At 46.4% G+C, this 15418-nt stretch overlaps 1 protein-coding gene across 4 annotated transcripts in view; it reads right to left on the bottom strand.

Annotated features, from left to right (window-relative positions):
* Positions 1 to 15418, bottom strand: part of ZBTB40 (zinc finger and BTB domain containing 40) — a 65944-nt gene that overhangs the window by 33357 nt on the left and 17169 nt on the right. For all 4 annotated transcript variants that reach the window (XR_003997070.1, XM_030537377.1, XM_030537376.1 and 1 more), the window contains 2 exons: positions 3905 to 4100; positions 3157 to 3299 (listed from right to left, as the gene is read on the bottom strand). Coding sequence is in view for 3 of the 4 variants with exons in the window: in XM_030537377.1 (XP_030393237.1) it covers positions 3157 to 3299; positions 3905 to 4100 (339 nt within the window). In the remaining variant the exon portion in view is untranslated. The remainder of the gene's footprint in view (positions 1 to 3156; positions 3300 to 3904; positions 4101 to 15418) is intronic.

The raw sequence follows: 15418 nt of genomic DNA, 5'->3' as shown, positions 1-15418 counted from the left end.
CGGGGGCAAGATGGTACAGCTCTGGGGTGTGAGGCTGGGAAGCAGTGGGAATTGGCTGAAGTCTCTCTATTGTTGGTTCATGAGGGGCGGGTGGAAGCATTCATGTAATGCAGTTGGGTGGATGTCTGTGTAAGTGCAGTAGCTGGAGAGGTTTTCGGCTTGTCACAGCATCACAGTGTGAGAGGGAGCCCTAGTGGCGGCACAGAGGGCTCGGTGGCACCTTGGGGAACCCATCACATAAGTATATGTAGTTTATTGACCTCACTCTATGCACAAGGTCAGATTACATTTTTCCATTGAACCTAGCACTTAGAGTTGGTAAAAAAAAAATGGAAAACGTTCAACAAAGAATTTCAATTTTATTTTCATTCTGCAGGTTCCAAAAAGATTGTTCATTTATTCAAAATAAATTTCCTTTTTAAAAATTTTTTGGATTTAGTTTTTTTTGGTTTGTTTTTTCAGGTATTTTTCTTTTTTTGCTCCTGGAATATGGGTGGAAGGGAGAGAAACCTTATTTTAATAAATACCTTATTTGTTAACAGTGATTTATTTATATGACCCAGCCATGGACCATCCCTTATGCATGGTATAACATATACCTGGAACAAGATTAGAAACACTCTCTGAATACAAGATTGCACTTCCTGAATACAGGCTGTAGCTAAAGAGACGTTTTTTTCCACAAGGAATAACAGATACCACATTCCAAACACGGGCAAGCATGGGCACTATGCAAAAAAACCCTTTACAAACAGCAGACTCTACATTCCTTGGCTGTCAGCAAATAGCTGTGAAACCCACTGGCAAAGTGTGCCTCATCTCCTCCTGCTACAAATTACTCTGTTAGCTCAAGTTGTAGATCTGTGCTGTGGCTGTTAAAACGTCCAGACCCTGCTGATAACCGAGTCTGGGGGTTGGTACGGTTTTACATAATGGAATTTTTGTTTTTTCCATCTATTTTTTAAATTAGGAAACTGCATAAAAAAGTTGTGTTAAAAGAATATTATGATTGAAAAGTCAAGCTCTCACAAGTTAGGAGATGGCACAGTTCAGGTTGCACATGCAACCCTAATTCAGCCCCCTTGTCTGTATGCATTATGATAGCTTTTAATTAAATGATCACGTACTATTATTTCCATTGGACCCCTGCCACATTTAATGCACAGGATGAAACTGCTCTTGGGGTGAATCAGAGTTGTGGGAAAAAAAAAGAAGAGAAAGTTACTCTCCTTGTGCAGAAACGTAAGTTCTTCAAGATGTGTGTCCCTGGGGGTGCTCCACTTTAGGTGTCTGTGCATCCCTGCTTCACAATTGGAGATTTATGGTAGCAGTGCTCAGTTGGGTCACACATGCTCAGCCCCCATCTCGTGCCACTTCTGGAGATTAATTGCTGCTGTGCGACCAACCCCCTCTCTGTTCCTTCTCTACTGCAGAGCAGTAGTGCGAAACTCCAAAGTAGAGGGGAGATGGGAGGGTAGTGGTTGCACAATGCCAGTTAACTGCCTGAAGCAGCATAAGATGGGGACCGCACACGTGCAACCCAACTGGGCACTGCTACCATAAATCTCCAATTATGAGTTCAGGGGTGCCCATAGCGACATCACTCAACAAAGAATTACGCATTACATTTTACAGTTTCATAAATAAAACAAAACACACCACTACAAAGAACAAAAAACACAACAGAAGTTTTGGAAAAGTACTTAAGACTTCAAAAAAAAAAGATTTTGTTTTTCCAATAACAAAAAAATTGAAAAATTTCAGCTAGCTCCACTTGCTCTTAATGCATACAGATCTACACTCCTGAGGCAGCATCAAGAACCAAGAGCTCAGATCCATGTAACCTCTTGGAGCATCTGTGCCTCAGGCCTTGTAATACCTGTGGTGGATGCTCACTGCTTTACTACATTCATATGTGACCTTTTCTTTTCATGTACCCACTCTCACTTAACCATGTCTCCTTCAGTGGAGGAAGTTTACCAAACATTGGGCTAATCTCTAAATTCAGGAGGGGTAAACTTGGGATGCTGATAACAGCACCTTCTCTGGCCATCTAGAATGGCTGGCAGCAGAGTTCCTGCTCAGAGATATTTTGCTGGGAGCAGTTAATGAAAGGAGCCTGTAATGAACAGTAATTTAGGAGACTATCATAGGGAAGAACAGAGATTCTCAGCTCAGGTGCTGTGCCCTCAAGTCAAACCCACTCAGACAGAAAGCAGGCTTCATTCACACCAGTGGCCCCAAGGGTACTCTTTATTCATTGCAATACCATGTCATAGGGGAACAAACAGGCCCAACTAACTGCAACAGAAATGAGGCTGCAGGCACCTTTACCAAAAATATCATAGGACACAGGCAAGAGCATTCCGAGTTTTGGTGTGCATGGACAGATTGTAAACAGCTCTCCCCAGACAATGCAGAAAGTGCTAGACTGTATAAAACAGAAGGTCCTTTAGGCTAGTCCAGTCTGTGTGCACAGTGCAGTCACTTACAGGTGAGCGCTGATAATCCAACAGGAAATGCTAAGTGTTGCACTTTGTAAATTTCAACTACCCTGAACATCAAAAATTAGTAAGAGGATGTTCTGCATATATGGGGATGTTCTACACATATGAATAACTGTTTGCCCAGTTTAAGTAAGCCAAAACCTTTGGAGAGTTACCTGAAAGGTAACTTGACAACTTAGACAAACACATATAGAATGACATGACCACTAATCAGGCGGGGGGGTATTCAACATTAGTGTTTTAATGTCCTGACCTGATCTTCCCACCCCTGCGGTAGGGCATTGCTCTCTTGGTTCACTACAGTGAACTTTCACAGAACTTATAAAGAACACTAACTGCCTCCCCTCCCACAGCTCGGCCAGTGGGACATTCGGCAGGTAGATCTGGGACCGGGAGTGCTCATCTCAGTGCTGAACCTTTGCAATTCAGCTCTCAGATTCACACAGTTCAATTAGAAAGTTAATGGGAGGACCTGAACTATTAACTATTTCTATTCCACGCTCTGCAGGGTAAATAAGGTAGTTACCAGGTCAGGGAAGCAACTGTGACCTGGCAAATCATGTGATAAGAAAGTGCTGTGCAGCCACACACACACACACACACACACACACACACACATACAGAGCTTTCCTTATTTCAGATTTGTTACCCGCTTCTCCAAGCCAGTCAGAAGTCCCTCCTCTCCTGCTTCTAAGAACTCTATGATGGGCCTCAGCTGTGTTATGCTCTGAATCAGCTCTTCCCTGTATTCCAGTAATAGAGCAGACAGGGTCTTTCCCTCTTCTGTGCTCTCTGGGGAAGAAAGGTTTGGAAATACAAGAAAAAAAAAGTCAGGTTTGAAAAAAGTGACAGCAAGGTATTTTCCACTGAAATGAGAGAGCGAGCCTCTGTGAAAGATCTAAGTGAATAACAAAGCTTATCCTGAGCATAAGCAGCAGAGAAAAACACTTTACTATTCTCTTTAAACTCTATGAAAGGAAAATGTCTCATTTATCTAACAGAACACAAAGCCGCAAAGCAGGCTGGAGGTTAACGACAGGTTTGCAAGGCCACTGTTTTATGTCAAACTCAAATAAGAAAGGAGCTTTCAATCCCGACGCACAGTCAGAGAACTGGCCGATGCCGGCCACCGAGCCATTGATTTAGACCTACAGTGAGTGAAGGGTAAAGAAATGTCTGGGATTGCTCCACTGCAGGCAGTCAGAGTGGAAATGCAAAATCCAGCTCTGAAAAGCTTCAGGATCTCTGTTAGTGTTTCTGGATATATCACACACAAGAGAGAGCTAGGGCTTGAGTGAAATGAAATCCACATGCTTGAATGGTTTTGGAGGAACTGGTGAAGAGCTGCTCCAGCTCTCTAAAGCTCTCATGCCCATGGGGTACACCTGCCCTCCTACCTGCTTGCTGCAGGGTCTCTCCACTGTCCTGCTCTCTCTCTATTAGTGCGGTTTTTATCTTGGGATGCGTGTTTCGAAACAGCTCCAGCACAGACACAACAGTCTCAGCATCCAGACTCTGCTCATCCCTCACTTTGCTGAGCAGTCGCTTGAACGCTGACTGTTCTTCTGCATCTTCCAAGCATGCCACTAGCATCTGTAAGACAACAGGAAAATGCTAGCCGGGGTTAGTAACACAGCTAACTGCTCTGTGCAGACGAACACAAAATGTCAGCCACCCACAGCCCCTAGCTCAGCAGAGAGCTTCAGCCCACCGACTGGCGAGGTGCCCAGAGGAGGGGCACACTCATCTCTCCAACCACACCAAATTCCATATTCTGCTACAGGAACATGTCTTTTTAATTCACCCATAAGCCTTCAGGAAGGAGAACGACAAGCCTACTCAGCCAGCTTTTATATTTGTTGTCAGTGTGACAAATTGCAGCTGGCAAGTGGCCCTATTCCTGATCTGAATACCATCTCTTCAGAAGCCTGTACATGAGCCAAATTCCAGCAATGCTGAGGGACCTAATAAAATGCATTCAAAGCAATTTTGGCAATCCAAGGCTGGAGTGGGGAATACTAGATTTCACTGCAAAACAAGGAGGTCACTTGTGTGCATGGAAAGAGGAAAGGTTTTTTTAAGCAAGACTATCTGGAAACCTTTGACCTCAAGTCAGAAAACCAGGCACACCACACCATAAAAGTTTTGGTGCCTGATCTTCAGCAATGACAGGCACCCGCAGCTTCAGCTAGCAGTGGTAAGGTCAGAATGGGGGGCTCTAAAGTCTATCACTGTGTCCCACATCAGCACAATAGGGTGGGTATGCTTGTGCTGCGAGGGAAATTATTTATTGGTGATATAACAGGGGGAAAAAGTAAGCTGGAGCTCTCATGGCCAGTCCATCGAGCCCATTAATGTTGTAAATACCACCCCTTAAGACACAAGCTGTCTTACTCTCAAGGGGAGAAGGTGGCCCTTCAGAGCAGGCATCCTTTATTAAAGACTCCAGAGATGTCACAAAAGTACCTTTGAAGCAGAGCACATAGCCCAGCTCCAGGGAGAATGGCCATTTTCTGCTATCATTGTCACTTTCATTTCCATGGTAAAAAGACTAAAGGTAGCTGCTTTAGGCCCCATCGGGGATGGTGCACTTGCTTTTAGTAGCAGGGGTAAATGCTCATACATTAGGATTGCGTGACAGCGCAATGAGCTATTGCAAAGCGTATCCACAGAGGGAGAGCTGCATGAGCCCCAACTCTTACCCTGCTAATGGTATTTTTACTGCCAAACAGAGGAACAGAGACATCAAGGGTTCTGTTACAAAGGACCTGTGGGAATAATGATGGTGCAAACATATTTGGAGTATTCACTTAAAAATCTTTAATGTGAAGAGCATTTTGGAATAAAAAGTTGATAACCAGGCCTAGTAAATTCTCTGGTTTTGCACATGTGGCCCCTTTCTTTAAGGGCCTGATGCTGTGAGATGCAGAACACATTCCACTTCCACTTATGTGAATGGGAGCTGAGAGTGCTCAGCACCTCCCAGGATCAGACTTTCACTGCTTATATGAGAAAGTAAGTAGCATTGTTGGTAATTTTTTATTAAAGGTGAACAGAATAGCTAACTCAAGCTCCCGACTGCAAGTCTTTCTCAATGGGTTGTTTTGGTGAATGCAGTGCACTCATAGTTGTGTCGGCCCCAAGATATTAGACAGACAAAGTGGGTAAGATAATATCTTTTATTGGACCAGTTTCTGTTGGTGAGAGACACAAGCTTTTGAGTCACAAGTCTGGGAAAGGTACTCCAAGCATCACAGAAAAATGCAAGATGCAACAGATTGTTTAGCATAAGCAGCTAAGCGACCAGTCAAGGTGTGGCTCGAAAGCTTCTCTCTCTCACCAACAATCAATCCAATAAAAGATATTCTCTCACCCACCTTGTCTCTATATTGGTGAATGTTTTTCCAACTTGCTGGGGAGAAGGAAAGGGGACTTGTTGGGATGAGTTTTCTGAACATGAAAAACCTCACTGTTCTCAGTGTTTCTAGAACAGCCTCTCTCAGGCACAGCCATGAGAACGAGAACCTTCCAGCATTTGGGGGGAAGCCTCAATAGTGAATTTTAGAGATATTGGCTATGACACTTTAAAAATGCCGTCAGGTCCTGGAAAAGCTGACGAAATATCACACGCAGATGGAATCTGAGCTTTCCTTTATTATAAATTAACATTTTAAACCCTTTTCACTGTAAAGAGCCTTGAACACATCAAACCACTTTTTGTGAATAAAACGCTAAGTTCCTAAACACCACATCTGCATCAGAGAGTTGGTGCTTCTCCAGCATTGTTTAGAATGCTCATAAAAGCCTTCTCCTGGGACCAATATGATGAACAACACTGCACACAACAGCTGGCCCAGTGAGTTTTAACAGAAACTCATGCAAGAGAAAAGGCAGAACTTGTAAGGAATTCCTAGGAAACTTATAAGTGCTTCTGAAATTCCTATTTAAATCTAAATTTGGTCAGCTAATAACTAGTGCTACAGCAACATGCATCACCATTAATAACTTCCTTGGTTTTAAACCATGTTTTGTTATTAGTCAGGTCACGTGTACTCCTCCTGCAAGACAAATCCTGACACATTTATGAGAGTTAGCAGAGGCAGTAAGCAGTACTCTCTCAAATCAGCTGCACTATCCAAAAATGGCTCGATTAGTTAATCTAATGAAAGTCAAAAGGGCATTTTCTGAAAAGTTATGATGAGATGTGATAAAAACAACAAAAAAACCCCAAAACCACACGCCAGAGTTTAGAACAGGATATCTAGCACACCTTAGCTACAGAGCAACTCATGCAACTCCATTATTGTGTGATTTGCTCCTGCACCGCACTTTCATAGAGAAAGTGATTGCCTGAGGGACAGCAGAATGGATCCTTGGAACTCAGGAAAACTACAAGATACAGGGGTCATGCTAGGTGCAGGACTTCCCCCATCCCACTCTACCACAACCACAATCCAAAGTACATTTGGTTAACAAAGTAATCCCTAAACAAGGTAGTTGCTATTTCCATAATTCAATCCTATTTACATTCTCTTGCAGACAGGCTGCACACACTCTTCTAGCTAAGCACTGCTGCAAAGTCTCCTGCAACACAAGGCTTCCAATTTATAAAAGGAAGGTTTCCGCTGGGAAAATTTCAGAGACATAATGATCAATCCTCTGTGAAAGGAAGTTGTTTTTTTCAGTGAGCAATTTTTGAAGTGCCCACATTGAAGCAAAAGTAAAAGAGCCATCAGAACCTTCCCCTCTCAATGCAGACAGAGTTATCATCAGTATGGATAGCACAGGGACTAGTTTTACATATCTGAACCACAGAAAAAACAAGCAGGCTATAACCAAACTACAAAGTTAATCAAATGTCATGATGCACACAGAAGTCACAGAAAAAAATCTGCACTCCGATTCCAATGCTGCCAATTCAGAGACCAGAGGTCTTTTAGATTCTCATGGATAACTGACAAGAGGGTCCTTAAAAAACAGTGATGTCGCTTAGAGAACCCCTATCTCAACCTCAGCCCACAAAATGTCAATCAACTGACATACTCTAGAACAGGGGTCTCAAACATGTGGCCCGTGGGGTTATTTTCTAAGGCCTGCCAGCTCCTCATGCCCCCCCTGCCTTCCCCCAGTGTTTACCTAGAGCAGCTCTGGCCCAACCCGCACCAGGGGCAGGGAGCCTGCTCTGCCCTCAGTGCGCATCGGGCCAGAGCCCGCTCCCCCGAACCTGTCCTGCAGCCAAACCCCCTGCCGAGTCCCCTGACGCACCCTGTACCCCAACCTCCTGCCCTGAGCCCCCTGCCGCACCCTGCGCCCCAATCCACTGCCCTGAGCCCCCTGCCGCACCTCACACCCTGACCCCCTGCCCTGAAACCCCCGCTGCACCCCAATCCCCTGCCCTGAGCCCCCCGCCGCACTCTGAACCCTTACCCCCTCCTGCATCCCTCACCCCTCCTGCACTCCACACCCCAACTCCCTGCCCTGAGCCCCTGCCACACCCCTCCTGCACCCCTTGGAGGCAGGGAGGGAGAGGGGTTGGGGTAGGGGTTTCGGGGAAGGGGTTGGAATAGGGGCAGGGGTGGGGCCTCATCAAAGGGGTAGTGTGGGAGGGGCCCGAGGGTGGTGGTGGTGGTGGGGGAAAGGTGTCAGTAAATGGGGCCCGTGGGCCAATGTACTCGTCCTCATGTGGCCCTCGTGGTCATTTGGAGTTTGAGATCCCTGCTCTAAAACCAGGGACAAAGGCCTTGTCATAGACCAGAACTTCAGGATTCCTTTTCCAGCAATGGAGAGCATTTCTCTAGAACTGCCTTTACTAAAGAAAGCAAAGTTTCAGCCAACTGCCCACTATTCAGGATGCTGTGGATAAAGGAGTTTACTCCCTCATAACTTTGTCCAAAAATTCCTGCTTTTGCAAAACGGCAGCAATAATTGGACAGGCTCATACATAATGGAAATGATCCACAAGCACAATGACATTTACTCTACATGGAAAAATCAACACTCCCTCCATTTCATCTGAACCTAGCAGTAAAGGGAACAAATGAGCTGTGCAATACTTTGAATTGAGTTCCTCTCAGACAGCACAGGAAGATAAGATTTGACACCAGCAAAGCTCTTCCATGCTTCCCCAAATTACAGCAATTTTAGTCTTATTCTCATTTCCAAGCGGGTTTCAGCCAGCCCAGAACCAAATTAGATAGCAATAGTTTATACGAGAGATACAGAGAGATTCTAACCAAAAAACCTCAGATCTCCCTAAATCAGGGGTGGGCAAACTACCTGTCAGGCCTTTTAATCTGGCCTTCAAGCTCCTGTCGGGGAGCGGAATCAGGGGCTTGCCTCACTCTGGCACTTCAGCTGGGGAGCGAGAGCTTGCCGAGCAGCTCCCAGAAGCAGCAGCATCTTCCCCCTCATGCTCCTACATCTACAGGCTCCCCCTGTCGCAAGCACCGCCCCCGACAGCTCCCATTGGCTGGGAACCATTGGCATAGGAGCCGGAGGAGGGACATGTTGCTGCTTCCAGGAACTGCCTGAGATAAGCACTGCCTGGAGCCTGCGCTCCTGAGCCCCCCCTTCCCCAACCCCTGCCCCAGCCTGATCCCCCTCCCGCTCTCTGAACCCCTCAGACCCAGCCCGAATCACCCTCCTGCATCCCAAACCCCTCATCCCCAGTCCCACCCCACAGCCTGCATCCCCTGCCAGAGCCCTCAACCCCCCCCTGCACCCCAGTCCCCCTCCTGCCATAGCCATCTCTGATGCTTCAGAGGAAGCAGAGAAAAATAAAATAAGACTTTCGCAGGGAGGAAAAAGTTTCCTTCCTGACCCTTAGGGGGAACTGGCTGAAGGCCTGAAGCATGAGATTCAGAACATAAGACACTGGGCCAGAAAGGATCCCCTGAGCCATCAAGCCTCACCCCCTCATCATAGAAGGCAACCATGTCAAACAATCCCACTCATAAATTTATCAAACGCTATCTTTAAACTAACTAGGTTTTTTGTCACCACTACTTGGCATAGAGAGTACATTTATAAAGTTTGTTCAAGCTGGGAGGGGTTGCAAGGGCTTCGGAGGATAGGATTAAAATTCAAAATGATCTGGACAAACTGGGGAAATGGTCTGCAGTAAATAGGATGAAATTCAATAAGGACAAATGCAAAGTACTCCACTTAGGAAAGAACAATCCATTTCACATATACCAAATGGGAAATGACTGTGTAGGAAGGAGCACTGCGGAAAGGGATTTGGGGCCATAGTGGATCACAAGATAAATATGAGTCAACAGTGTAATATTGTTGAAAAAAAGCTAACATCCTTCTGGGATGTATTAGCAGGACTGTTGTAAGCAAGACACAAGAAGTAATTCTTTCACTCTACTCTGAGCTGATTAGGCCTCAGCTAGAGTACCGCGTCCAGGTCTGGGTGCCACATTTCAGGAAAGATGTGGACAGATTAGAGAAAGTCCTCAGAAGAGGAACAAAAATGATTAAAGGTCTAGAAAATATGACCTGTGAGAGAAGACTGAAAAAAATGGGTTTGTTTAGTCTGAAGAGACTGTGAGTGCAGAGCATTGGATTAGATGACCTCTCAAGGTCCCTTCCAGTCCTGCAAAGCTATGATTCTATTGGGAGGCTGTTTCAGAGCCCCATGCCTTCTTATGATGTCCAGCCTAAATTTATTCATGGATAGTTTATCCACAGTTGTTTCTGTGCGAACAATTTCCTTTAGCTTAAATAGCTCTCTACCTCACTGGTGTCTTCCCCCAAATGTATTTATAAACAACAATCAGACCCCCTCTCAGCCTTCTTTCTGGTAGGCAGAGCTGTCCCTTGAGTACAGTAAATTGGGGCAACTGCCCTGAGCCCTGCACTTTGGGGGGCCCCACGCTTTGATAAAATCAGGAATGTCCCAATATTTAGCCCATTGTCCCACATCCCAACCAATGTACGATTGGGACACCATTTGTCCTGATACTCAGGTGAGGAGGCGGGTGGGGAGGTGAGGCCGGAGGCGAGGTGGGAGGGCAAGCGGGGTGAGGAGACAAATGGGAAGGTGAGGAGAGGAGGCAGGTGGCTGGGCAGACAGCGAGGAGGAGAGAGGCAGTCAGGCAGATGGGGGAGGGGGAGTGTGTATCAGACGGATGGGAAACTAGTGGGGAGGTGGATTTGTCCCCAGCCCCACCCCCCACTACAGACAGCCCTGCTGGTAGACTAAACAAGCCCAAGCTCTTTCAGACTTCTCTTTTAAGACAGCTCTCCGTTCCTCTGTCCTGTTCCAATTTGAATTCATTCCTTCTTGAACACAGGTGAGCAAAATCCTACACAGTATTCCAGCTGAGGTCTTACTAATGCCTTGTACAATGGCTTTAATACTTCCCTTATCCTGGGTCTGGCACCCTGCTCCAGGCAACACGTTCCTGGCACATGGTTTGGCCCACTTCCTCCCCCAGAAGATGGAGGGGTGGTTGGGCCAACCCCAAACAGTGCTGTGACCCTGTGCATGAGGACCCGATGCCTAAAGCAGAGAGTCAGGGTGGTGGGAGAGTGTGGCGTGGGCTCACTCTGCAAAACATCTCTCCCAGGGTCTCCCATCCTGTGCATGGATAAAACACAAAATTTGCTAAAAAATAAAATAATTTCACAGGGCTTTACTCAGTCATCCTGTGATTAACCAATACATCCAGATCTCTCTCCTCCGCTGTCATTTTCAACTGATGAACCACCAGCTTACAGCAGTAATTCTTTTTATTACTCTCAAAGTGTATAATCTTGCACTTTTTTTTTATTAAATTTCAACCCGTTATTATTACTACAGCATCCTTCAGCTTTGGCTGGTCTGGCAATGAAAGGCCACATCAAAATTCAGTCAACTTAACCTACACAGGCATACAGCCGCTGCAGTAATTACACTGCTTGTGTGTGTCTACACTTTGCTCCTTGTGCCAGCAGTGCGTGTCCACTCCAGAAGTGATTGTCTCGATTGTACTGTCAGTGTGGGGCACTGTGGGATGGCTCCTGAAAGCCAGTAACAAGTCGACATAAGCAACGCAGTATCTACACTGACACTGCAGTGGCCTAACTACATCGAGCTTTACTTTACGCTGCTCATGGAGGTGGAGTTAAGTCAGCGTAGCCAGGCAGTTACATTGGCGGGAGTGAAAGTTAAATGTAGACACTTCCACAGTTAGGTTGACATAAGCTGCCTTGCATCAACCTATTTCTATAGTGTAGACTAGACCAAAAAGATTTCCTCTTTACTTAGGAAATATGTCCCTTTCTTCCTCTCTCTTGAACTGGTCAGTCTCTGTGGTTTTAAGGACTTTAGGAACACTGCTGTCTCTGTTTTTCACTCCTCCTCCTCTAGGAGATTCAGAGGGCTGGTTTCACCTAGTTTGCAGTTACCCCTTTGTTCTGTCAGGACCCATCTAGTCACCTGTCTATAGTTCTTAAGGACTGTCTGATTCTGAAGTAGAGTCTCAGGCACTCCTCCCTGTCTCTTTAAACACAAGGAGTGTCCCTGGAAAGATGTTAATTCCTTGGGTATGACTCTGGCAACAGGAGCGGCGCCAGGGTTTCTGACTCCCTAGGCGGACGGCCATTTCGCCGCCCCCTGGGGCCCTAGTGGACCTACCACAGTAACGCCGGCGGATGGTCCGCTGCTGGAAAGGCTCTGATGGAGCTGCCGCAGTGATGCCGGCGGGCGGTCCGCTGGTCTAAAGGCTCCGGTGGACCTGCCACAGGCATGCCTACGGCAGGTCCACCGGAGCCTTTAGACCAGCGCACCGTCCGCCGAAATGACTGCGGCAGCTCCACCAGAGCCTTTCCAGCAGTGGACCGTCCGCCGGCATAACTGCGGTAAGTCCACCGGACCTGCGTGCCACCCCCCACCGGCAAAATAGCGCCCCCCCAAAATTCTGGCGCCCTAGGCCATTGCCTAGGTCGCCTAAATGGTGGCACCGGCCCTGTCTGGCAATAATACATGAGTGCAAATGAGTCTCAGAGCCCAGGACTCAGCTCGCTGGACTCATGCTACAATACTAAAAATAGCCCAAGGGTTTCAGAGCCCAAGCTTCAGCCTGAGCTACAGATTGTATACTATGGCTCTATAGACTCAGGCTTTGAGACTTGCTGCTGCAAGATAAGGTGGTGGTTGTTTTGGGGTTTGTTTTTTTTTTTGCAGTGTAGGTGTACCCCTTGAAACCAAAGCGTGGGCTACACTTAAAAATTAGACCAACTTAGCTTCATCGACTAGGACTGTGAAAAACTTTGCTCCCTCAGTGTCATAGTTAGGTTGACCTAATCCCAATGTAGACGTGGCTAGAATTTCTTCCATCAATCTAGCCATCCCCTCTCAGTGATGGATTAACTAAACTGATGGAAAAACCCCTTCTGTCAATATAGGAAGCATTTACACCACAGTACTGCAAGGGCACAGCCGTAGCTGTGCCATTGTAGCTGCTGTAGTGTAGACATGCCCATAGATAGCAATACAAGTCGGCAAACTGAGGCACGCAATATTCATAGGAATCCAAAAGCTCCTCAGGTTTTCCACTGCTGCCAGAAGGCATATACGAAAGATTCCAACAAGTGACTGGTAAAACAACACAAAGGAAAGAAAACCCTTTCAGTCCTGCCACTGACACAATTACAGCCTGAGCTGAACTTGCACTTGCACTTTAAGCATTACTTCAACACACAGCACTATGTTTCCCTGAAGATGACACCAGGACTCCCTCCCTGGAAATAAAGTGTGGATTTGGAGTAGATGCCTACAGAGCCTGTTTATCCCATTAGGAAGCTCAGGAAATGAGAGTCCTGGCTGAGTAGGGAGTTTTAGCCTAAGCTCTCAGTTACAATGGGTTGAGGTTCCTCCTCTTCCCCAACTACCTTTGGGACCGAAATTTCTCATGCTCATTCACAGCACAGAAATGATTTTCTGGAAGGTTTGCAGAAAATCCATTTCTCATTTATTTGGCATTTATATATAGCTGCTGAAAAATTGTCCAAGTGCAGTTGTGCAGTCAGATAGCTAAAAAATAGTTTGGATTTCAAACTGATCCTGTGTGGGCAGAGTTCTGAGCCTGCAGAGAGCCCCAGTGAAGTCAAAGGGGCTCTGCACGGGCTCAGGGGTCCACGCGCACCAGCTCATAGTAGGATCAAAGGAAGGCAAACTTCATTATGTTTGAAAAATAAAAGGAGCAGAATTACAAAGTCAGAGAAAAATGAAGGCAGGACACAGCCCACAGGTATGGTGTAATGTCCTGGGACAGCTGGAGCAGAGGGCATGCTGGAGGCGGGCTAGGTGTGCTGGAGAACATGGTGGAGCCAAGATCCACCATGCCTGATCCTCCACTGGCATAACTTCTATTACAGACCTTACACCAGTGTGAAGTTCAAGTAGGCCCCCTGCTGCTCTAACGTCCTTCAGGGCCAGGCAGCCAAGGATCAGGGAGCTGCAACTGGCTCTCTGCAGCTCTCCACTATGTTTACACAGCAGAGAACTGAGGCAAACACCATCAGTGCTGAGGATAGACTAAAGGGCAGCACTCTGCCCTGACCCTGCCTCTTCCCCACACAACATCAGCTTCTTGTGATGGCTACATGGATGTAAGCATCCTTGAGCTCAAGAGCCATGTTCCAGTCTCCTCAGGACAGGTGAGGATGAAGGAATTAATGAACCTGCTTTGACTTCTCAGATCCACTTCTTTCTTTGGGATCAAGAAGTACCTTGCTTGTAATGCTTTCCCCTGATATTTTTGGGCAATTCTGCACTAAGCAGAGGCCCAGTTTCAAGGCTTTGGCACCAAGGTACCAGACGCTCATGTGAGAACTGAAGTCCTGGGCTGAGGCACCAACATGAATGCTTTTGGCTTCTTCATTGATTCAGCACTAGTAAGGGCCCGAGATTTAGAAGACTACGTAATTAGGCCTCTCTTCAAGTACAGTGCAGAAGCTGAAGGTGGAGCCAGTGATTTAGTCCACAGAGAAGTGACAGGTCTAGGCGCCGAGGATGTCTGTTCATGGTCCAGCACAGAACGGTGGCCCAAGTGCTCATTGAAGGCTGTGCTTTGGCCTTAAATACCTCCTCTATAAGACAGGCTTCAAGCCCAAGCAGATGTGAGGAATGAAAACCCAGCATTTAGAACACAGAACTGATGAATGACCCGCCTTCAGACAGATGAGGCATTTCAGTAATTTTAATAAATATACTCTAACAACAATTTTTTCTTTCCCAGTTTAAAGTAGTATTTACCAATGTCCTGTCCTAAACTAGTTTTTTTGCAGGAACTTGCCAGTCCTGTCCAGTAGTCTACTCCCTCTCCCAATCACCCACCACCGAGCTGGACTTTTCCTCTTATCTCCTCCCTCCAGGCTTGACACCTTGCCCAGGTATAAAAGGGTGAGGATGGCTGCGGCCACAGGCTCTCATTAACTCCTTGGTAAGTTAGGAGTCTGTATATCCCATCATACAAAGTTTAATTTTGCTATCTCATATATCAGTCCTTTACAATAATAAACTGATACTGTCCCTAAAGAGAACAACACAAATAGGAGGCAAGCAGCCAGTACTAGTGAGGCCTAGAATACAAATGAAAAGTGCCCTCAGGGAGCTGTATAAATTTAAATCTCTGGACTACATGCATCCAGTCAGGGCGTTGCTCTTCAAGCAACATGACACAGGAGTCTGTTTCCAAAAAGCCCACTCCAACCTCCCTGCTGTTTGGTTTTGCAGATCTGTTGCTTTGTGTTGTCCATCTGAAGAACAAGCATACTTTACTGAGAAAAAAATCTTGAAATCAAAGGCTTATGGCTGGTGCCTACCAGTGGTCAAAAATTTTCAGAAAGACAGAGCCATAGATCTGACTTGCTGGAATTTCTGGCAAACTTCAGGAAGGGATTTCCTACACAGAGACCAT

This window comes from Gopherus evgoodei, chromosome 18, assembly GCF_007399415.2.
Source record: "Gopherus evgoodei ecotype Sinaloan lineage chromosome 18, rGopEvg1_v1.p, whole genome shotgun sequence".
Taxonomy (NCBI): domain Eukaryota; kingdom Metazoa; phylum Chordata; order Testudines; family Testudinidae; genus Gopherus; species Gopherus evgoodei.
This window is presented reverse-complemented; position numbering and strand designations above follow the sequence as displayed.